Raw genomic sequence first — 23,468 nt, 5'->3', positions numbered from 1 at the left:
TAGCTTACTTCCTGTTTTCTTCTAGGAGTTTTATGGTTTATGGTCTAACATTTAAGTTTTTAAAAACCATTTTGAATTTATTTTTGTATATAGTGTAAGATGGTGGTCCAGTTTAATTTCTTGCATATATCTGTCCAGTTTTCCCAACACCACTTGTTGAAAAGACTGTTGTTGCTCCAGTGTATATTTTTACCTCTTTTTTCATAGATTTGTTGATCATATAACTGAGGGTTTATTTCTGGGCTCTCTGTTCTGTCCCATTGATCTGTGTGTCTGTTTTTGTGGGCGTACCATACTGATTTGATTATTATAACCTTGTAGTATAGTTCAGGGAGCATGATACCTCCAAGTGTGTTGTTCTTTCTCAAGATTGCTTTCGTTGTTCAGGGCCTTTGGTGTTCCATATAAATTTTAGTAATATTTGTCTGGTTCTGAGAAGAGTGACATTGGTATTTTGATAGGAATTGAATTGAATCTGTAAATTGCTTTGGGCAGTATGGTCATTTTAACAATATTAATCCTTCCAATCCATGAGCATGGTATATCCTTCCATTTATTTGTGTCATCTTCAATTTCTTTATTCAGTGTCTTAAAGTTTTCAGAGTACAGGTCTTTCACCTTCTTGGTTAAGTATATTCCTAGGTATTTTATTCTTTTTGATGCAGTTATAAATGGGATTGTTTTCATTTCTCCGCCCAGTTGTTATTAGTGTAATGGAATGTGACATATTTTTGTATATTAATATTGTATCCTGCTACATTACTGAATTCTTTCATTAATTCTGTTAATTTTGGGGTGGATTCTTTAGGAGTTTCTATATATAATATTATGTCATCTGCAAATAGTGACAGTTTTACTTCTTCATTTCCAGCTTGGATGCCTTTTATTTCATTTTCTTGTCTGTTTTCTGTGGCTAGGACTTCCAGTACTGTATTGAATACTAGTGCTGAGAGAGGGCATTCTTGATTGTTCCTTATCTTAGAGGAAAAGCTTTCAGCTTTTCACCATTGTGTAGGATGTTAGCTGTGGTCTTGTCATATATAGCCTCTATCAAGTTGAGGTAGGTTCCTTCTATACCCACTTTATTGTGAGTTTTTATCGTATATCAATGTTGAATTTTGTCAAATGTTTTTTCTGCATCTGTTGAGATAATATGATTTTTACCCTTGGTTTTGTTGATGTGAATCACATTGTTTTGCAGATTTTGAACCATCCTTGGCTTGCATTCTTGGTATAAATTCCAGTTGATCATGGTATATAATTCTTTTAATGTACTGTTGAATTTGGTTTGCTAGTATTTCATTGAGAATTTTGCCATCTATGTTCATCAAGGATATTGGCCTGTAATTCTCTTTTTTTGGAGTGTCTGGTTTTGATATCAGGGTAATGCTAGCCTCATAGAATGAGTTTGGAAGTGTTCCTTATTCTTTTAATTATTTGGAATAGTTAGAGAAGGATAGTTACTACCTGTGAAGCTGTTTAGTCCTAGGCTTTTTGTTTGTTGGAGTCTTTTGATTTCTGCTGCGATTTCATTGCTAGTAATGGTCTGTTCAGATTCTCTGTTTCTATCTGGTTTAGTTTTAGAAGGTTGTATGTTTCTAAAAATTTATCCATTTCTTCTCAGTTATTGAATTTATTGGCATATAAATGTTGATAGTATTCTTTAATGATCTTTTGTATTCCTGTGGTATGGGTTGTAATCTCTCATTTCTGATTTTATTTGTGTTCTGTCTCTTTTCTGCTTGATGAGTCTTGTTAGAGGCTTGTCAGTTTTATTTATCCTTTGAAAGAACCAGCTCTTAGTTTCATTAATCTTTTTTAACTTTTAAAAATTTATTTTCAATTACCATACAATATGGTAGTAGTTTCAGGTGGAAGCTTCACTAATCTTTTCTATTATTTTTCTATTTTCTATTTCACTTATTTCCACTCTTTATTATTTCCTTTTTTCTACTTACTTTGGGGTTTGTTTCTTTGTCTTTTTCTAGTTTGTTAGGTGTAAACTTAGATTGTTTATTTGAGATTTTTCCTACTTCTTCAGATAGGCCTATGTAGCTATAAACTTCCCACTTAACAACTGTTTTTGCTACATCCCATAAATTTTGTAATTTTGAGTGTTTCAATTTTCATTTGTCTGAAGGTAGTTTTTAATGTTCTGTTTCATTTCCTCTATGATCCATTGGTTGTTTAGAAGCATGTTTTTTAATCTCCACAGATTTGTATTTTTTTTCTAGTTGTTTTCCTATAGTTGATTTCTAGTTTCATGTCGTTGTGGTCAGAAAATATGCTTGATATAATTTTAATCTTCTTGAATTTATTGAGGCTTTTTTTGTATGGTCTATCCGGGAAAATGTTCTTGTGCACTTGAGAAAAATGTGTAGCCTGCAGTTTTTGGATGAAATGCTCTTTGTGAAGTCAAACTGGTCAAATAATAGCATTTCAGGCCATTGATTTCCTTACTAAATTTCTGTCTGGGTGATCTATTCATTGAAGTAAGTGGCATATTAAAGTCCCCAATTATTGTAGTAGTATTGTGAATTTCTGCCTTTATGTCCATTAATATTTTGCTTTATACACGTGAGAGCTCTTAATGTTTGGTGTATAGATATTTACAATAGTTATATCCTCTTCTTGGATTGATCCCTTTAAAATTTTGTAATTTCCTTCTTTGTCTCTTTTTACATTCTTTGTTTTGAAGACTATTTTGTCTGATGTGAGTATGCTATTCTAGCTTTCTTTTCATTTCTGTTTCCATGTAATATCTTTTTCTGTCTAATCATTTTCAGTCTGGGTGTGTCTTTCAATCTGAAGTGGTCTCTTGTAAGCAGTTTATAGATGGCTCATGTTTTGTTTAATCGATTCTGCCACCCTGTGTCTTTTGATTGGAGCATTTAACGCATTTACATTTTGAGTAATTATTGGTAGGTATGTGCTCACTGCCATTTTGTTCATTGTTTTTGGTTGTTTTTGTTGTTCTTCTCTGTTCCTTCTCTTGATCTCTTTCCTTTTGGTTATTTGGTTTTCTTTACTGTTTTGATTGAATTCATTTCTCCATTTTTTTGTATATGTTTTGGTTTATGGTTACTATGAGGTTCATATATCCATCTATATCTTTAGTACTATTTTAAGCTGATAGGCATTTAAGTTCAATTTTATTCTAAAAGCACTACATTTTTACTCCTCTCTGTTTATGTCTTTTATATCATGTTTTATATCTTTTTGTTTTGTGTATCTCCTGATTTTTTCTCCCTGTCCCCCTACCTTTCCCTCCCGCGCCCCCAGCTGAGGCAGCTGGTCACCAGTCTTTGGTTGGCGGCTCACAGCAGCTCAGGGCAGCTCTCGTCAGCTGCAGGCCGCTCACAATGGCTGCCAACCACTCATGGCTGCCAGCCAGCGTGGCCAATGGCTGCTCATGGCAGCATACATCAGCACACCGTGGCCCTCGGCAGCACACAGCAGCCCATGGCAGCCCATGCTGACCTCCGGCTGCTCACGGCAGCTCAGCTCTAGGGAGAGCCACTGTTCACAGTCTTCCCTATAGAGGGTGCAGTTCACTGGCCCATGTGGGAATCGAACCGGGGCTTTTGGCTGTGGGAGCACAGCGCTCCAGCCTGAGCCACCGGGCTGGCCCATCTCCTGATTATTGTAGTTATAGATCATTTTGTTAATACTGTCTTTTAACCTTACTGTTGACCTTTTAATTAGTTGATTTACTGTGATTGTTGCATGTATGCTTTTACTAATGAGTTTTTTTTCCCTCTTCCCTTTCCTATTTCTGGTTATGGCCTTTTCTGCATAAAGAAGACCCATTAATATTTCTTATTAGGCTGGTTTAGTGGTGGTTAAGTCCTTTAGTTTTGTTTTAATTTTTATTGGGGAATGTTGGGGAACAGTGTGTTTTTCCCAGAGCCCATCAGCTCAAGTCAAGTCATTGTTCTTCAGTCTAGCTTTGGAGGGCGCAGCTCAGCCCCAAAACCAGTTGCCGTTTCCAATCTTTAGTTGCAGGGGGCACAGCCCACCATCCCATGTGGGAATCGAACTGGCAACCTTGTTGTTAAGAGCTCCCACTCTAACCAACTGAGCCATCCGGCAGCCCTCTTTCTAACATTTAAAAAAAAATTTTTTTTTTTTTCAAGGAGGGCACAGCTCACAGTGGCCCATACGGGGATAGAACCAGCAACCTTGGTGTTATCAGCATCAGGTTCTAACCAACTGTGCTAACCGGCCACCCCTCTTATTGGTTCTTTATTCCATTTTCTGTCTTTGTTGAAGTGTTCTCTGAGTCCTCTAAAGTTTGTTGAGCATCCTTATGACTTTCTTTGAATTCTTTATCAGGCAGATTACTTATCTCAGTTTCATTAGGGTTTTTTTCTCTGGAGTTTTTTCTTACTACTTCATTTGGGGTATAGTCTCTGTCTCCCCACCTTGTTTGACTTGCTGTGTTTATTCCTACCAGTTGGACAGGATAGCTCTCTCCCCTAGTCTTGAAAGAGTGATTTCTGAGTAGGCTGTGTGTTGAATAGTTTTGGCAGGCTTCTTGTAGTAGGAGCTGTGCCTGGTGTGTCACCTGGCCAGGAGTGGGTTCCATGGAGGGTGGCCTCGTGTGTGCGTGCTTCCTTGCACTTCTAGTCTAGGCTACTCTGTGCTTTGGGCTTGCTCTGTTGCTTTAACGCCCTGTGGCCAGAGCTGGGGCTGGGCAGGGTTGCTTTGCATTCTCAGCGCCCCACCTGCTCCTCCCCTTCTCTGTTTGGGGTGGGCCTGTGTGTGGCACCTCAGCACTTTGCTAGTTATGCTCCGGTTCCAGGCAGTACAGGGCCTTGGGCGCTCAGCCTTGCCCCTCCCTACACGCTAGTGCCCCGCTGCAGAAATTATCCTGTCACAGCAGGGTGTGGGCGGCTCCACTCTGCCTGCCTGTTCTCAACGTTCTGTTAGTGCGGCTCTTTCTCTGGTTAGGGCAGCCTTGCGTGCACGTGCACCTCTGTGCTTTGCTATTTCTGCTCCTCTCCCAGTGGAATCGCTCCGCCCCCCCTCCCGCGCCGGTGCCCAATGGAACCCCTCACCCCGGCCTGGCAGCCCTTCCTGTGTGTCCTGCTGCTTTGTCTGCAGTCAGGGTAGGCTCTGAGCGGGGCTCCTCTGTGTGTCTGTCCATCCCCACCCTTTGTGAGGGTGGGCAGCCTCACGTGCGTGCACAGCTGTACTTGGGTAATTCTCAACTCTCCAGGTGGGGCACAGCAGCACCCCATTCACTCCGTACAGGGCAGTCTGGCATGTGGGTGCTGCAGAGTTTTTCTGACTCCGCATTGGCCTTTTTCTGGGCAGCTCCACCTGCGCATGCAGCAGTGCCCCACTATCTCCGCACTTCCTCTGGACCCGCCCGTCCCGTGTGTGGGTACCGCAGTGTTTTGTTAGCTCCCCACTCTTTCTAAGAGGGAGAGTCCCACATGAGCACACAGTAGCACCCCACTGTCTGCACTTCTCTGGACAGGATAGCCCTGCAGGCGGATACTGCGGTGTTTTGTTGGCTCCGCACTCTCTTCAGGTGGCGGAGCCCCATGTGTGCGCAGCCCAGTGGGAGCGGGAAGCAACACCCTGCTGCACCTACTGGATCCGTCTCCAGGTGGAGGGGCCCTGTGTGCACACTCTCCTTTCTGCTGGGTCTGGCTCCAGTAGGGGCAGGTGGAGCAGGCTTCGCGCCCCTGCAGGTGGACCAGAGAACCTGGATGGGGCTCCTGCTCGGGTCCAGGGGCGGGGCAAGTGTAAACAATGGTGCTTACCCATTCCTCCCGTCCTGGGTTGTTCCCTCTGTTCCCGGAGAGCTCTCCTGGTTCCCCAGCCTTCTCTCTATGTGGCCGCTGTCTTGCTTGCTGTGCAGAGGCTGACCAGTTGGCTCAGTTGTCTCTCAGGAGGATTTGCTTTAAGTATAGATGTAGAGTGGATGTATTCTGTGAGGTGCTAGCTCAGCATCACCTGTGCTCCTATATGCTTTACTTTTACTAGAAAGGAAGTTACATAAATGAAGTAGTTCTAAAGTGGTCACACAAGTATAATATCTAAATCTTAACTGGCTTGAGAGTAGTCTTTTTTTTTTTTTTTTTAAAGATTTTATTGGGAAAGGGGAACAGGACTTTATTGGGGAACAGTGTGTACTTCCAGGACTTTTTTCCAAGTCAAGTTGTTGTCCTTTCAGTCTTAGTTGTGGAGGGCGCAGCTCAGCTCCAGGTCCAGTTGCCTTGCTAGTTGCAGGGGACGGAGCCCACCATCCCTTGTGGGAGTCGAACTGGCAACCTTGTGGTTCAGAGCCCACTGGCCCATGTGGGAATGGAAGTGGCAGCTTTCGGAGTTAGGAGCATGGAGCTCTAACTGCCTGAGCCGCCGAGCCAGCCCCAGTAGTCTCTTTCTTAACAGGTTTTCATTACAGCATCCTCAGGAGGCAGATAAAAAAAGATTATTTGAACCACTGTATTTTTCATTAAGGCTACCTCTTTCTTCTTACCTCTTTTATTTTTAAATAATTTCCCTTTCCCCTATCTTTTTCTCCTTCTCTAGTAGTTTTTTATATACTTTTCAGTCTTGTTTTAAGTGATAGCTGTTCCTCCTTGATATATTTACTAAAGTATCTGTTGACTATCCTCAGTTCTTTTTCATCTTCTTCATTGCTTCTTTACCTTGTAAATGTTTTTGTTATTGTACATATTATATGATAATTATTTGTTTACATGTGTATTTTCCCATTAGAATGTGAACTCGTTGGAGTAAGAATTATGTATTACTTCTTTTTGTATGCTGAAGTAATAATACTCTGTACCTGTAGCTGTTTGTTTAAAGAATTAATGATTAAAACTTTCAGACACACTTAAGGATTCTAAGACTATGGAACATTTTGTGAACTCATCAAAAACTAGGTGAACAGAGTGCAGATATGGGAATTTAATTTTGTCATTATTTATGTCAGATATTTCTTAACATTTTTGAGCTTTCTAATTAGGAAAATATACTAGTTTGTAGAAGTTATATATAAACTTTTTCTCTTTTTATTTTAGGAAAAACTGATAAAATATGCAACAGATAGTGAAACAGTGGAACCCATTATCTCACAGTTGGTGACAGTGCTTTTGAAAGGTTGCCAAGATGCAAACTCTCAAGCTCGGCTGCTCTGTGGGGAATGCTTAGGGGAGCTGGGGGCAATAGATCCAGGTCGACTAGATTTCTCAACAACTGAAACCCAAGGAAAAGATTTTACATTTGTGGTAAGTAATGGTAATTTGGAATGACGAGGAGAGTTCTCTGCCCTATTGGGGTTTCTGTTCCATTTATAAAGAGCTATTCAGCTTATCCTTAGTGGAACTTGATCTAAACTAGACAAGATAGGTAATTTCTGAGTTTATTTTTTAATCCTGTTGTAGATATTTTTAGCCTAAAACAGTGAAGTTTGAGCCCAGTCTAGTTTGCTGTGTTCTTTTAAATAAGCTTCCTAACCTATTTTTGACAAATATTTAAAACTTAATTATTTAAATATTACTATTTAAACACTATTGCTAAGTGTTTTCATGGGAAACTAATTTCCCAGGGTGTTTTAATAGTGTGTGTATAAAGTTTCTTTGATCAAATGAGTTTGGAAATCCTGTAAAACAAAATTAAACAGAACTTTTAATGACCGGAGATGCCAAAAAAATGTGTACGCATTTTAAGAGATGTTACTGTATCTATGCTCAAGCAGTAATCAAAAGTGGCTGGATGCTGATGGTAACCACTTGGAGCATCTCTTGTAATTGCAGAAATCAAATGTGACTTGTATTCATCTTTTGTTACCGGTATGCGTTGAGTATTACAATTAATCCAGTTTTTTCCTTTCTTAAAATGTGTATACATTTTTTTTGCATCCTCTGTACTGGTGCACATTATGAATCTCCAAGAGAAGGTTATGTTAAAATTATTTCTCAGAGCTTCTCAAGTGACCAGTGTTCCACAGAATGCTATTTAGGAAATGAGATATATATAATTTTCTAAGAGTTAAAAAACAAAAAATGAAAATTATTGGAGCTATACAAAAGTTGAATGATTCTAATATACTTTATAAATAGCCTTAAAAACCTTAGATTTGGCTTCTTAGCTACAGATTATACTTTAGCCTTGGTACCAAACTTAATTTGAATCTTACTGTCCTTTCCTTTTCTAAGTTAACTTCACTTAGGCAATTAAGTTAAATTCACAATGGAAGGCAGAGTATGGTTTAGAAAAATTTATACAAAGTATCCTTGAATTTTTTTCTTGTTTTTGTTGAGACTGGAGTAGAAGATTCAAGCTTTGCCTATGGATTATTGATGGAACTAACAAGAGCTTACCTTGCATATGCAGATAATAGCCGAGCTCAAGACTCAGCTGCTTATGCCATTCAGGTAAGAGTTCACAGTCATTACTGGCTTTATGTTATCGGGTTCTAGTACGAAAGCTGTAAATTCTATACTTTGGAAACTCTTAGTGTTTTAACTCTCATTTTCATTATCAAAGTAATACAAGTTCATGATAAAAATTTGAGACTTATTATAGGTACTTTGAACATTATTTATGTATATTTAAATATGTATGTTTTCTCCACCAAACAAGGGGATTATATTACTTATGATGTTCTGTAGCTTGATTTTCTTTTGTGTTTCATAGTCTATCTCGGGGAATTTTCCATGTCAGTACAATTCATTTTTTTCAGTAACTTAATATTCAATATAAATATACATTTTATTTAAGAAATTTATTTAACACATTTAGGTTGTGTTTAATTTTCTTTGCTTTTATTAAAAAATGAATTAGAGAACATACTTATATTTCTGAGCACTTGAGTAAATATCAATAGTATAAATACTCAGAAATTAAAATATGTCTCAGAGCACATCAGAGCATACTTTCTTTTTTTTAATTAACATTTATTGGGGTGACGATTGTTAGTAAAGTTACATAGATTTCAGGTGTACAATTCTATATTATGTCATCTATAAATCACATTGTGTGTTCTCCACCCAGAGTCAGTTCTCCTTCCATCACCATATATTTGATCCCCTTTACCCTCATCTCCCACCCCCCACCCCCCATACCCTCTGGTAACCACTGAGCTATTCTCTGTGTCTATGAGTTTTTGTTTCTCATGTTTGTCTTGTTCTTTTGTTGTTTTTGATTTATATACCACATATCAGTGAAATCATATGATTCTCTATTTTTTCTGTCTGGCTTATTTTGCTTAACAGTATAATCTCAAGATCCATCCATGTTGTCACAAATGTTCCTATATCATCTTTTCTTACCGCCGAATAATATTCCATTGTTTATATATACCACAACTTCTTTATCCATTCATCTATCGAAGGACATTTTAGTTGTTTCCATGTCTTGGCCACCGTAAACAAAGCTGCAATGAACATTGGAGCACACGTGTCTTTATCTGTAGATGTTTTCAGATTTTTTGGGTAGATACCCAGGAGAGGGATTGCTGGGTCATATGGTAATTCTATTCGTAATTTTTTGAGGAACCTTCACACTGCCTTCCATAACAGCTGCACCAGTCTGCATTCCCGCCAACAGCGTATGAGGCTTCCTTTTTCTCCACAGTCTCTCCAACACTTGTTACTATTTGTCTTGTTGATGATAGCCATTCTGACTGGGGTGAGGTGATATCTCATTGTGGTTTTTATTTGCATTTCTCTGATGATTAGTGATGTTGAGCATTTTTTCATATGTCTGTTTGCCATTTGTATGTTCTCTTTGGAGAAATGTCTCTTCAGGTTCTCTGCCCATTTTTCAAATGGGTTGCTTTTTTGTTGTTGAGTTGCATGAGTTCCTTGTATATTTTGGATATTAGCCACTTATCGGAGGCGCTGTTTGCAAAACTCTTCTCCCATTCAGTTGGTTGCCTCTTTATTTTGTCGATGGTTTCTTTTGCTGTGCAGAAGCTTTTAAGTTTGATATAGTCCCATTCACTTATTTTAGCTTTTACTTCCCTTGCCTTTGGAGTCAAATTCATAAAATGCTCTTTGAACCCAAGGTCCATAAGTTTAGTACTTATGTTTTCTTCTATGCAGTTTATTGTTTCAGGTCTTCTGCTTAGGTCTTTGATCCATTTTGAATTATTTTTGGTATGTGGTGACAGATAGCAGTCCAGTTTCATTCTTTTGCACGTGGCTTTCCAATTCTGCCAGCACCATTCATTGAAGAGGCTGTCTTTTCTCCATTGTATGTTTTTTGCTTCTTTGTGAAAAATTATCTGTCCATATTTATGTGGTTTTATTTTTGGGTTCTCAATTCTATTCCATTGGTCTATGTGTCTGTTTTTCTGCCAATACCATGCTGTTTTGATTATTGTTGCCCTGTAGTACAAGTAAAAGTCAGGGAGTGTGAAACCACCAGCGTTGTTCTTTTTTCTTAAGATTGCTTTGGCTATTCGGGGTCTTTTGTGGTTCTGTACAAATCTGATGATTTCATGTTCTATTTCTTTAAAAAATGCCGTTGGGATTTTGATGGGGATTGCATTAAATTTGTATATTTCTTTGGGTAATACAGCCATTTTAACTATGTTGATTCTTCCAATGCGTGAGCACGGAATGTCTTTCCATTTCTTTGTGTCTTCAATTTCTTTTAAAAATGTCTTATAGTTTTCAGCATATAGGTCTTTCACATTCTTGGTTAAGTTTATTCCTAGGTATTTTATTCTTTTTGTTGCAATTGCAAAAGGAATTAGTTTTTAAATTTCTTTTTCTGAGATTTCATTGTTAGTATATAGGAATGCAATGGACTTTTGTACGTTGATTTTGTAGCCAGCAACTTTACTGTATTTGTTGATTGTTTCTAATAGTTTTTTAGTGCAGTTTTTAGGGTTTTCTATATATAGCATCATGTCATCTGCAAAGAGTGACAATTTAACTTCTTCATTCCCAATTTGGATTTCTTTGTCTTGCCTGATTGCTCTGGCAAGGACTTCCAACACTATGTTGAAAAGCAGAGGTGATAGGGGACAACCCTGTCGTGTTCCTGAACGTAGAGCAAAGGGCTTCAGTTTTTCACCGTTAATTATGAGATTAGCTGAGGGTTTGTCATATGTGGCCTTTATTATGTTAAGGTATTTTCCTTGTATACCTATTTTATTAAGTGTTTTAATCATAAATGGGTGTTGTATCTTGTCAAACGCCTTTTCTGCATCAATTGATATAATCATATGATTTTTGTCCTTTATTTTGTCTATGTGATGTATCACATTGATGGATTTGCATATGTTGAACCATCCTTGTGCCCCTAGGATGAACCCCACTTGGTCGTGATGAATAATCTTTTTAATGCATTGTTGCATTTGATTTGCTAGAATTTTGTTTAGGATTTTTGCATCTGTATTCATCAGAGATCCACAGCTCCTTCCCCTTTGCTGGAACTAGTTGGGTTGCGAATCTGTGTCTGCAGTCCACAGTTCTCAGAACAGTAAATATTCTGTTCTTTTGATCTGACACTGCAACTGTTCCGCTTCTAGCACCCGGCAGGTGGGGGCGGGGCGAGCTCTGGTAAGGTAGGGAGGGGTCGGCTAGTCTCAGTGCCTAAGGCTTCTTTCTGTTCTCTGCTCTACAGTGAGGGCTTAAATCACTGTTTTCAGCCTTCTTCCCTCAGTCTTTGCTCCGAGGTCTCTGCCGTGAGCGTTGGGTTCAGCCGTGTTATATGCTGTCCCCTCAGCCCTGTGGGCCATAAACAGAGCCCTAGCAGTCCAAGTTCTTCCCTCTCCTGCAGCTGCGGCAGTTCCAGGATGCAGCGAGCTCGGAGCACTGAGCTAGGTTTGTGTCCTGCGCCTGCGCGGGCCCCGTCTTCGCACTTCTCCCTTCACTCCTCCCCCGCTTGTGGAATTTGCCCACCTTTAGGTGAATTCAGTAGTGAACCTCTTCGTCTTGCCTGTCTGCTGCACAGGGAGTCCTTTGTGGAGTTATAGCTGTTCAATTTGTTATAAATTCCAGGGTAGATTTCAAGAGGCTCACCTCACGCCGCCATTGGTGACATCCCAGAGTATACATTTAATAAAAACAAGTTTCACCAGTTTATATGCCCTTAACAAATCTTTCTTTAATCAAAATTTTAAATCTTTGCCAATGTGACAGATGAAAATGGTATTTTATTTTAATGTGCATTTAATTATGAGAGAGGTATAACATCTTTTACATATTTATTGCTTTTTGGTGTGACTTTTCTCTAGATCTTTTCCCATTTTTCTCTTGGTAATGGTCTATTTTTTGTTGCTATTTAAGACCTATTTAGGTATAATGGAAATTAACTCTGTCTATCATGCATGTAATAAATATTTTTCCAGTTTCTCTTTCATCGCTTTCCTTCATGTTGTGGGTTTTTTTTTTGTTTTGTTTTGTTTTTTCATTTAAAAGTTTCTTTGTTTTGTTAGTTGTTCAGGTCTGGCATTCATGGTGATAGGTCTGGGTTACAGATAAATATTTGTAGATTTTTGTTGTTGAGGTGGTGCTTAAAACTTAGTCTGGATGAGACAATCAAGAGAGGGAAGGGAGTATAGGTAAACAGGTTCTAGTAGTTAAGACCTGGACAATGAGCGGTCAGTGGGAAGAGGGAATAAGTAATAAGTATAATAAGTTAAGGGTTGAGAATTGACCATTGGCTGTGGTAATATAAAAGTCCTTGGTGACTTGGACAAGAGCGGTTTCAGTGGCGTATAGGAAGCCTATTAGAATATCTGTAAGAACACATGGGAAGAGAGGAATTAGAAAAATTACAGAAACTCTTGAGGCGTGTTGCCGAAGAATAGAAATGGTAGCTATGGAATAAGGAATAAAGATGGGAAATAAAATGTTGTTTTGGAACAATTCAGCAGAAAGGAGAAAAGTGATGATGTAGGAGAGAAATGATGTAATACTATTTTAAGTTGTAAAGAGATGTAGAATATAGTGTAGAAGTGGAAGGGGTAACCTTAATTAATGGCAAAAAGAATTCATCTGTAGTAACAAGTGAGAAAGCAGAGCATGTGGCCCTGATACCAGTATTGCTGAGCTGGGTAGATAGGAGAATGGAAGCGGTAGAGGTCTCTTCTGATTGCTTCTGTTTTCTCAATGAAATATGAAGCAAGGTCCACATTTGTGAATGTATTAGTGTTTTTAAGAGTGTAAGTGGTCCCGAAACAAAAGTTAGGGAATTGCTGATCAACTGAGTCCGTCTGGAGGTTGATGCAGAGGGCTCCTGTTAAGCGAGAGCAACTTTGCCAAACACCAGACAAGGCTGGCTTCAAGTAACATTTTAATAAGACTTCAAAGTTAATGAGGATGAGTTTGGGATACTTCTGTATTTGAACGTATGATATGCTACCTTACTTTTATTTAAAAATATGAAATACAAGTATGAAGTACATGTTTTGCTAGACAGTGCTTGTATTTTGTAAGTAGGTATCTATTGCATATAGACATTTTCAGTGGAATTGGAAAGAACGATAATAAGTGATGGAATGTGTAACACCCTAACAGGTTATCTTGTTTTGAAAATTAATGTTAAAAACAAACATTTTTTTCTTCATTTATAAAACCCCATTTGTTTTATTTTCAGGAAAGTAAAATAATCATTTAATTCTTGGTCTTGAGTAGTAAATTGGTCTTTAACATTTGCATCTTATTTTCAAAATTTTAAGCTCAGTATCTTATATCTAGAATTGGAGATATCTTGAATTATTGAGCTATTTTGGATTTGTAGTTGCTTTCATTAAAATTCAAAAAAGATCAACTTCTAAGAATTATGCTTCTGCAAATACAGAAAATTTCAATTTTTCTTCCAAATAGCTCTTAATCTTATATTTCGATACATATTACATATAGAACACAAACTGCGTGTTTAGGTACTACGACAGCTTTGTGACCTTGTCACCTAAATGATTCTAAGCATTGAAATAAATGTCCTAAACAAGTTCACAACCCCCAAATTTTAGAATTCTGTTTATTTTTCTATGTATTTTTATAACTATAATGTGTAGAATGTTGATGAATGTTGATGAAAGCTTTACCTACTTCATTGTGGATTTACAAATATGAAATAATGTGTTTGTAGGAATTACTTTCTATTTATGACTGTAGAGAGATGCAGACCGGCAGCCCAGGTCACCAGTTGTGGAGGAGATTCCCTGAGCATGTTCGGGAAATATTGGAACCTCATCTAAATACCAGGTCGGTAGACTTATTAAAACTAGTTTCATAAAATTGTTTTAGCTTTACAAAATTTATTTTATTAAATTTTCTAGCATTCAAAGTATTTTTAGTATGTTCTAATATGTATTTTCCCTGTGATTTATGCTTATAATTTTGTCAAAATGAGAGGTACAGTTTACTCATTGGTTAAATTCTGTAAGTATTTAGACAAATTTATTTGAGGCTAAAAGGATTGACTTTTTTAATTGAACTGTCACTACTTTGAAAGAATCTCCTTTGAGTATGAATTGAAGCTTTTGATAAATGTAATTAACATAGAAATTTAACAATTTCAGGCTAGTTTCAAAGCCTTTAGTAACCCCAGTTGGAGATAAGAGATTTTCAACCTTAGCCAATTTTTCCTCCTGAAGAGATTTTCTTCCTCTACTTCTAAAAAAATATTTTGTAATATTTTTTTCCATTTTGATAACTTAGGACTGATTGAAATACATAAATTATAAAGGATTTCTATTGAGAAACTGTAATTTTAGGTACTCTAGGTCACATGCTGATTAGATATGTGACCTTGGATAAATTTACTTCTTTGAGCCTTAGTACCATGCCTAGACTAGTAGTAACATTCTTTATAAAAGCCCTTAAGTATGCATACTTATTTGTTATCTACCTTTTTATATTTGGAAACCTTTTAAACATCATTTTATTTCTTATGAACAGCATTATTTAAAGACATAATTTATTAATATAAAGTAAAAGTCTATAATTAAAATTTGGTTTTTCTTTTTTGAGGATCCCACTCTTCTTCATTTATTTATATTTTATAGCACCTATGGATTGATGATTAAGAGTTTCTGTGACCTCGTGGAAAGTTCATAGCCTTTGGAGTCACATAGACCTAAATTTGAATCTTGGCTCTGCATTTGCTTGCTCTAAAGACTTGGGCAAGTTACTTAACATTTCCAAGTCTCAAGTTTCTCATCCGGAAAATGTGGATAGCCTTACTTCCCTTGAATGATCATTGTTAGGAATAAAGAAGATAACATTAAAACATACCTAGTAGAGTGCTTACCATTTAATTAATACTCAATAGTAAATAATTATTCAGTTTCAGCTGGTTAAATACATTCTTTGCTTTTTTTTTTTTTATGAGGGGTAGGGTGGCTATTGCCTACTTCATATGAAGTAGAAGCCCACATTTTGGCCTACTTGCTATTCAATTTAACTTTTCATAAGAAGCCAGCATTGTTTGCCTACTTGTTATTCTTTCATAAGAAGCGATATTTAAGTGGTGATTTATTAGAGTAGTCTTAGCAAAGAAATGAGAATTCTTTTTTTTTGTGATTAAAGTTTATTGGGGTGACAGTGGTTAATAAAGTTACATAGGTTTCAGGTGTACAGTTCTGTAATACATCATTTGTATATCACATTGTGTGTTCACCACCCAGAGTCAGTTCTTTCCATCACCATATATTGAATCCTCTTTACTCTCGTCTACCACCCTCCTCCCCTCTTATCCTCTGGTAACCACTGAACTATTGTCTGTGTCTATGAGTTTTTGTTTCTTCATTTTTTTATCTTGTTCTTTTGTTGTTTTCAGTTTTATATACCACATATGAGTGAAATCATATGATTCTCTACTTTTTCTGTCTGACTTATTTCGCTTAGCATTATAATCTCAAGATCCATCCATGTTGTCACAAATGGTACTATTTCATCTTTTGTTATGGCAGAATAGTATTCCATTGTGTATATATACCACAACTTCTTTATCCAGTCGTCTATCGAAGAACACTTTGGTGGTTTCCATGTCTTGGCCACCGTAAATAAAGCTGCAGTGAACATTGGAGCACATACATCTTTATGGATAAATGTTGTCAGATTTTTTTGGTAGATACCCAGAAGAGGGATTGCTGGGTCATAGGTAATTCTATTCGTAATTTTTTGAGGCACCTCCACACTGCCTTCCATAGCGGCTGCACCAATCTGCGTTCCCACCAACAGTGTATGAGGGTTCCTTTTTCTCCACAGCCTCTCCAACACTTGTTACTATTTGTCTTGTTGATGATAGCTTTCCTAACTGGGGTGAGGTGATATGTCACAATGAGAATTCTTATGATTCTTCCACTTTTATATTTGAGAACTTAAAGGAACCTCTCAGATGGTCCCTCAGTGGTGGAAGTTACGAGCTTTATGTGGCTGGGATCTGCTCACTGAAATTGTCGCCTCATAAAAATAAGAGGTCAGGGCCGGTCTGGTGGCTCAGGCGGTTAGAGCTCCGTGCTCCTAACTCCGAAGGCCGCCGGTTCGATCCCCATATGGGCCAGTGGGCTCTCAACCACAAGGTTGCCAGTTGAACTTCTCAAGTCCCACAAGGGATGGTGGGCAGCGCCCCCTGCAACTAGCAATGGCAGCTGGACGTGGAGCTGAGCTGCACCCTCCACAACTAAGACTGAAAGGACAACAACTTGAAGCTGAATGGCACCCTTTACAACTAGGATTGAAAGGACAACAACTTGACTTGGGAAAAAAAAAAAGTCCTGGAAGTACACACTGTTCCCCAGTAAAGTCCTGGTCCCCTTCCCCCCCCCAAAAAAAAACCTTAAAAATAAATAAATAAATAAATAAAAAGAAGAGGTCAATAGATAATATTAATGGAGTTGATGCACTTTTGTTTGAAAGCTTCTGTACGAAACACCAGGATAGCAGGTTAGCCAATAGGTCGGTTTTATAGCTTGGACTGCTTGATATTTGCTTCAGAGGTCCTGGGGGAAATAAAGAATTTTCTAAAAGTATATCTCTGTTTTTGTTGCCTATACTCACCTTTATTTATTTTTTTTCAGTTGGGCTGTTTATATACAATCACAAACTTGGATTAAAGGATGGCTGTGTTTGGGAGATTTGATTTTTAGAACTAGAAAAATTAACTACAATTCAAAGTTGCCATAGAAATAATTTTAGGAAAAAACATTAGGTTGCAGCTAGAAACTGGGTTGTACCATAATATCAACAGTTTTTTAGCTAAGTTCACCATAACACTTGGTAAAATCATCTAGAGAATTATGTTTATAATGATTCAAAAGAGTGATGGTTAGTTGAGAGATTCTTGGGCTTTTCAATTTTTAGAAATTTAGAATGTGGTGAAATACATAATGTTTGCTGAGGTCTCTACTCAGGGCATTTGTTATGTTTGTCATTTTCTAACCTTAATTGGTGATTGACAGGGAACCCACTACCCTCAAAAAAAAAACAACACCGCTACAGACATGTAGTTGTAAAATGAGAGTGATTTGAACATGTTTAAATGTTAGTGCTGAGGAGCAAATGGAAAGGATCATGTTGAAGTTAAGGAAGAGAGAATTGGTGGGTGATGCAGTAGGACCCTGAGGAGCATCCCGAATGGTTGCCATACCCCTAATGGGAGACCCAGAGGGAGTATAGTCCTTTTCTTTGTAGTCGGGGAAGATAAAATGATGAACATAACTCTCAGCTAAGTTTACAGATGTGATTATGGCAAGCAATGGTTTTTGTTTTTTCCCAGGAAATGTGAAATATGGAAAATGAGATTATTGGTGGAAGTGACAATGGAGTTGGGATAGGTGATAGGAGGAAAGTGATGATTTGGAATAGCTGCTGTGGAAACCTGAAGGGAGAAGTAATAAGGAAAGGTCCAGTGGGGTTAAAGACTAAGAATATGTAGTACTGATCTCATAAGCAATTAAGTGATTTTCTGTTGTCAGTGCAATGGCCTGGATATCATTTCAGTGAAGGCAAACTTTTTTTTTTTTTACTTAAAATTTATTGGGGTGACAATTGTTAGTAGTTACATAGATTTCAGGTGTACAATTCTGTATTACATCATCTACATATCACATCGTGTGTTCGCCAGCCAGAGTCAGTTCTCTTTCCATCACCATATATTTATTTATTTATTTATTTATTTATTTATTTATTTATTTATTTATTTATTTATTTATTTTTTACACCAACTTTTTTTGTATTTCAATGTTGTTTATTGAGGAGTGAATGAGACTACTGCCAGACATGCCAACGACATTTCACATTCACATTCACATTCAAGAGACTACTGCCAGACATGCCAACGACATTTCACATTCAAGGGCTGGAAGCTGAAAAGCTTTCCAAACTAAGTCACCACATAAGCCTTCTGGGTAAAAGAACCGAAAGTGACATCAAATATGACATCATGCTTGTATTTTTGTCTTCAGCTTTTTTTCAATTTTTGGATCTACTAGTTTGCTGGGTAGGCTTCCTTCTACCCTACAAAAAAACTCACACTCCAATGGAATTAACACTAGGTCCATCACCATATATTTAGAAGGCAGACTTTTCAGATGAATCCAAGGTGGGGAGGTTGGCACATTGGTACAGCTGGTAAAGACAGTGGCAATGGAATGGGTAGAGGATATCACCAAGAGAGTGATTAAAGTGAAGGACCGTGGAGACCAAGCTGGTTAGGGAAAGAGCTAATGAAAGGAAGGTATTATAAATCGGGAGAGTTTAGCAGGGTCAAAAGATGAGAGAGAACAGATGCGTTAGAGTAACTGGGAGAAAGAAATATAAATTTGGGAAACTACGGATGGCCCTATATAGAGTAAGTTTTCTAAATAGTTCACTTTGGAAGTGACAAAGTTTCTTTGTATTGTCAAGGGGAGTCCTGGTAAAGAAGTAGAAGAGAAAGTCATTGAGAAGTTTTGAATTAGATTAGATGGTCCAGCCAGACATTGAAGTCACTCAAGATGATAAGACTCAGGGAAGAAAGAAAACACTGGGTCATATACTAAAGTTATAAATGAGTTTGGTAATCAGTGAGTTTGATAGATGCCAATAATGAGGAGTAGAGAACACTATACATGGGTGGCTTGAAGCACAAAGGAAAGTTCGAAGAAGGGAGTTTGAAGGATCTGAAAGGAGCGTTGAGGAGGCAGCAGATGCAGATCCTTGGAAGTACTTGGCACGTGTAAGAATGACCTCTCACCCTGCCATTAAGAAGGATATAGGAAAAGTAGTATCTTTAACCAGATTTCAGTAAAGGCAAACCAGTAGTGGGGTAGTCAGTGAAAGAGTTGATACTGTTTCTTAAATTTTCTTTGCTAAAGTTCTTAACAGATAGACATATTTTTATATATTTTTTAATACACACATTTTCAAAATTACAGGTACAAGAGTTCTCAGAAGTCAACAGATTGGTCTGGAGTAAAGAAGCCAATTTACTTAAGTAAATTAGGTAATAACTTTGCAGAATGGTCAGCATCTTGGGCTGGTTATCTTATAACAAAGGTGAGAGAATTCTGTTGAGAATTTGTTAACTGAACAGAAATTCTAAAGGAAATAACATTTATTTGAATGCATAGCACGCTCAGCAGGGATTGAAATATTTGTGCTGATAATGATAGAAATTTTTGTAGAAAATGTTTACTAATAGAGAGTAACAATTCCTCTATTGATACTAGTATGTTTCTTAGTAAGAAGGTAATTGTTTTGTCAAGCAAATTACTATTGTTTTAATGTGTTTGTAAAATGTCCATTACATTATTTCCGTTCGTTTTACGTTTTTAAGTAACACTGTTTAAAAGGAAGTAAATGCTTTATCAGAGTTTATTACATAATAAAAAGATTTATTAAGTAATTAAAAGATATATTATGCTTTAGTAACTACTTCTAAAAAAGGGTACATCATCTGAGCTTACTCTAGAATAAAAATATTTTTTTAAAAATAAAATTTCATGGTAAAATAGAGGTGTATTTCTGATATTTTTCTAATATGAAATTTTTATATGCCTGGCAAACAAAAAGATACTTTGTGTTCCAAGAAAATGTTTAAGGCGTATTTAAAATTCACAGCCTTTGCTTTTAACTCATATTTCTGTTAATTAGTATTTAAAAATAAAATAATTTATATCTGATAATTTTAAGAAAGTTTATCTCAGTTTTTATAAATATATTAAAAATGTATTATGTGAAATGTAGACTGTTAATTACTTCCAGCTCTGGAATTTTTTGTTTGTTTTCTTATTTTTTCAGTTAGTGTGATATAATTGACATATAACATTGTGCAAGTTTCAGTTGTCCAACATAGTGTTTTGATATGTGTATGTATTGCAAAATGATTACCGCAGTAAGTTTGGATAACATCGGTCACCTCACATACATTTTTTCCCTTCTGATGAGAACTTTAAGAACTAATCTTAGCCAGTTTCTTTCTTTTTGTATTTTGAATTTAAGTACAGAAGTATAGGTGGTATACAATCTTACACTGTTTATATTAGTGTCAGGTGTACACTATAGTGATTCAACATTCTGATATGATCACCCCACTAATTCTAGTAATCATCTGTCACTGTAAACTTATCACAATATTATTGACTATATTCATCTTCCCCTTTTCTCCCATCCCTACACCCCCTCCCTTCTGGTAACTGTCTCTTTGGTCTCTGTTTCTGAGTCTGTTTTTGTTTTTTTGCTTTTAGATTCACATATAAGCGAAACCATTCTCTATTTCTCTTTCTCTGTCTGACTTATTTTACTTAGCATAATACCATGTTGTCACAAATGACAAAATTTCATTCTTTTTTTATTGTTGCATAATATTCCATTCTATATACAAAGATGAATGGATAGATCTTTATCCATTCATCTATTGATGGACACCTAGGTTGCTTCCATATCTTGGCTATTGTAACTAATCCTGCAATGAACAAAGGGGTGCATATATCTTTTCGAACTAGTGTTTTCATTTTCTCGGATAACTACCTGGAAGTGGAATTGCTGGGTCATAATGTAGTTCCATTTTTAGTTTTTTGAGGGATCTCCATACTGTTTTCCATAGCGGCTGCACCAGATTGCAGGCCCACCAACAGTGCACGAGGGTTCCCTTTTTTCCACATTCTCACCAACTCGTGTTTGTTGACTTTTTGATAATAACCATTCTGACTGGAGTGAGGTGGTATCTCATTGTGGTTTTTTATTTGCATTTCTCTGATGATTAGTGACACTGACCATCTTTTCATATGTCTATTGGCCATCTGTATGTCCTCTTTGGAGAAATGTCTATTCAGGTCCTCTGCCCATTTTTCAATTGGATTGTTTATTTTTTTTGTATTGAGTTGTTAAAACACTATATTTAATGTTAGCTAAGTAAAATATACTGTAATTAGGGAAATTAATCTGTAACAAAGCATGATGCATTTAAAAATGAACTGCAAGAGAGGAAGCGAATTTAAGCTGAGGTAGTTGGCAGCCCAGGTAACTGTTTTGCCTGTAGAGGTCTCAGCCGTCGAGGAAGCTTGGTGATACTGAGTTACCAGAGAGGCAGCGATCTGAAACCTTCCTGCTGTGTGCACATGCCTCTGTAACAGAGTGCCCACTGCAGCGGTAAATTAGCTCATGTGTTGTTCTTTGGTATTAATCAATAGAATAAAATGTATAAAACTGCTTACTCTCCCTAAACCATTTGAGTTTACAGGTTCGGCATGATCTTGCCAGTAAAATCTTCACCTGCTGTAGCATTATGATGAAGCATGACTTCAAGGTGACCATCTATCTTCTTCCGCATATTCTAGTGTATGTCCTGTTGGGTTGTAATCAGGAAGATCAGCAGGAGGTGAGAAGAGCATTTTACTTGATATTAGTGGGAAATGTGGACCAGTGTATGCTATGTATGTGCATGTCTAAGTGCTTACAATATCCTCTTTAACTTTTTATTTACCAAAAAATGATACAATGCTTAGTGTAGAAAGTTAGAAAACGCGTATTATATATGCCCAAATATGCACTTTTGAGAAAGATATATAAGAACTTTTGAGAAAGATATATAAGTAAGTGTTGATAGGGGTTTTTCCTGGGGAATGGTACTGTGGATTAAGGTAGGAGAATATTTTTATTATTCATTTTATAGTATTTCGTAGGTTTAATTTTGTAACCACATACATATAACACTTTAAAATGATTATTTTAATAGCATAATAGCATATTACTATGTTCTTAATGTAAAAATGCAAATTATACAAGTAAATCAAAGTGTACCCTTTGACTTCCATTTCTAATCTCATATCCTCAGAGGTCATCACTCTTACTAATTTGATGTATATTTTTCCAGACCTTTTTTTAAATGCACTTGGTTCTGTTTTATTCTATGTGATGATATCCTGTTGTAGGTATTGTTCTGCAACTTGCTTTCTTTAATTAATTAATAGAGAGAGAGAGACAGTGTACCACAGTTTTATTAATGCGGCATAATATAATCCTTGCATTTTATAGTTGTACCATATTTTATGTAACTATTGCCATAATAATGATTATTTCCAATGTTTTGCTTTTACAAATCATGGTAAGCATCATGGCAGTTCTTACTTATGATAGTGTGTATGTGTATCTAGAGTAAATTCCAAAAAGCAAAACTGTTGGGTTATATGGTATATAATTTAAAATCAATGACTGCAAAATTGGCTATACTGATTTATAGTCCTACCAGCAGTTCACAAGTGTATCCATTTCCCATACACTTGCCAGCACTTGATATTTTAAAACATTTAAATTTTAGGCAACTTGGTGGATTAAAAAAAAAAAAAAGGACATTTTATTTTTAATTTTCATCTTCATTATTACTAGTAATGTTCATTGGCCATTTTGATTAGTTTTCTGTAAATCATCTGTTCACATCGTCTACTTATTTAGTATGTGTGTGTGTGTGTGTGTGGGGGGGGTGTCCCTTTTAATTATTTGGTAGCATTTCTGCATATATTCTGAATACCAGTTTGTGCCAGTTATATCTTGCAAAAATCTTTCCTAGTTAGTAGTTTTCTTTTTAACTTTTGTTTATGCCTTTTACCATGGAGAGATTCTAAATGTAAATTCCAAATTTATAAATCTTTTATAACTTGGGAATTTTAAGCATTTTTGTTTTGCCTTCTCTTAATCCTATGTCATGAACATACTTCCTACATTTTCTTTTAATCCTTTTGATTTTTCATTTAGCCCTTCAATTATTCTGAAATTGATTTCTTTGGATAGTGTGAGATATTGTTTTAAGTTGTTTTACTAGTAGTTAACAATAGTTTCATTTTCATTTATTGAATAATCGAGAAGAATTTTAAAATATTTTTGTACTTCCTTTTATGACTTTTCTTTTTTAGGGTAACCTTTTATTGGCTTAATAAGAAAGATAATTTATTATTAATCCATTGTGGGTTTTTTCTTTTCAAAATTGTTGCCTAAGAATGGTTAGTCTTATATGTTAGATAGTAGTAAAATGACATTATATAGACATATTACTAACCATAAAAT

General features: G+C 36.6%; 1 protein-coding gene across 3 annotated transcripts in view; it reads left to right on the top strand.

Moving 5' to 3' along the window:
• The window catches only part of ATR (ATR serine/threonine kinase), a 107,697-nt gene that overhangs the window by 44,077 nt on the left and 40,152 nt on the right, over window positions 1-23,468 (top strand). For all 3 annotated transcript variants that reach the window (XR_004421517.1, XM_033092241.1, XM_033092251.1), the window contains 5 exons: window positions 7,041-7,247; window positions 8,283-8,396; window positions 14,071-14,186; window positions 19,343-19,463; window positions 21,649-21,786. Coding sequence is in view for 2 of the 3 variants with exons in the window: in XM_033092241.1 (XP_032948132.1) it covers window positions 7,041-7,247; window positions 8,283-8,396; window positions 14,071-14,186; window positions 19,343-19,463; window positions 21,649-21,786 (696 nt within the window). In the remaining variant the exon portion in view is untranslated. The remainder of the gene's footprint in view (window positions 1-7,040; window positions 7,248-8,282; window positions 8,397-14,070; window positions 14,187-19,342; window positions 19,464-21,648; window positions 21,787-23,468) is intronic.

Source organism: Rhinolophus ferrumequinum, chromosome 2, assembly GCF_004115265.2.
Source record: "Rhinolophus ferrumequinum isolate MPI-CBG mRhiFer1 chromosome 2, mRhiFer1_v1.p, whole genome shotgun sequence".
Taxonomy (NCBI): domain Eukaryota; kingdom Metazoa; phylum Chordata; class Mammalia; order Chiroptera; family Rhinolophidae; genus Rhinolophus; species Rhinolophus ferrumequinum.
The sequence above is the reverse complement of the archived record's forward strand: the minus strand, read 5'-3'. Positions and strand labels throughout refer to the sequence as shown.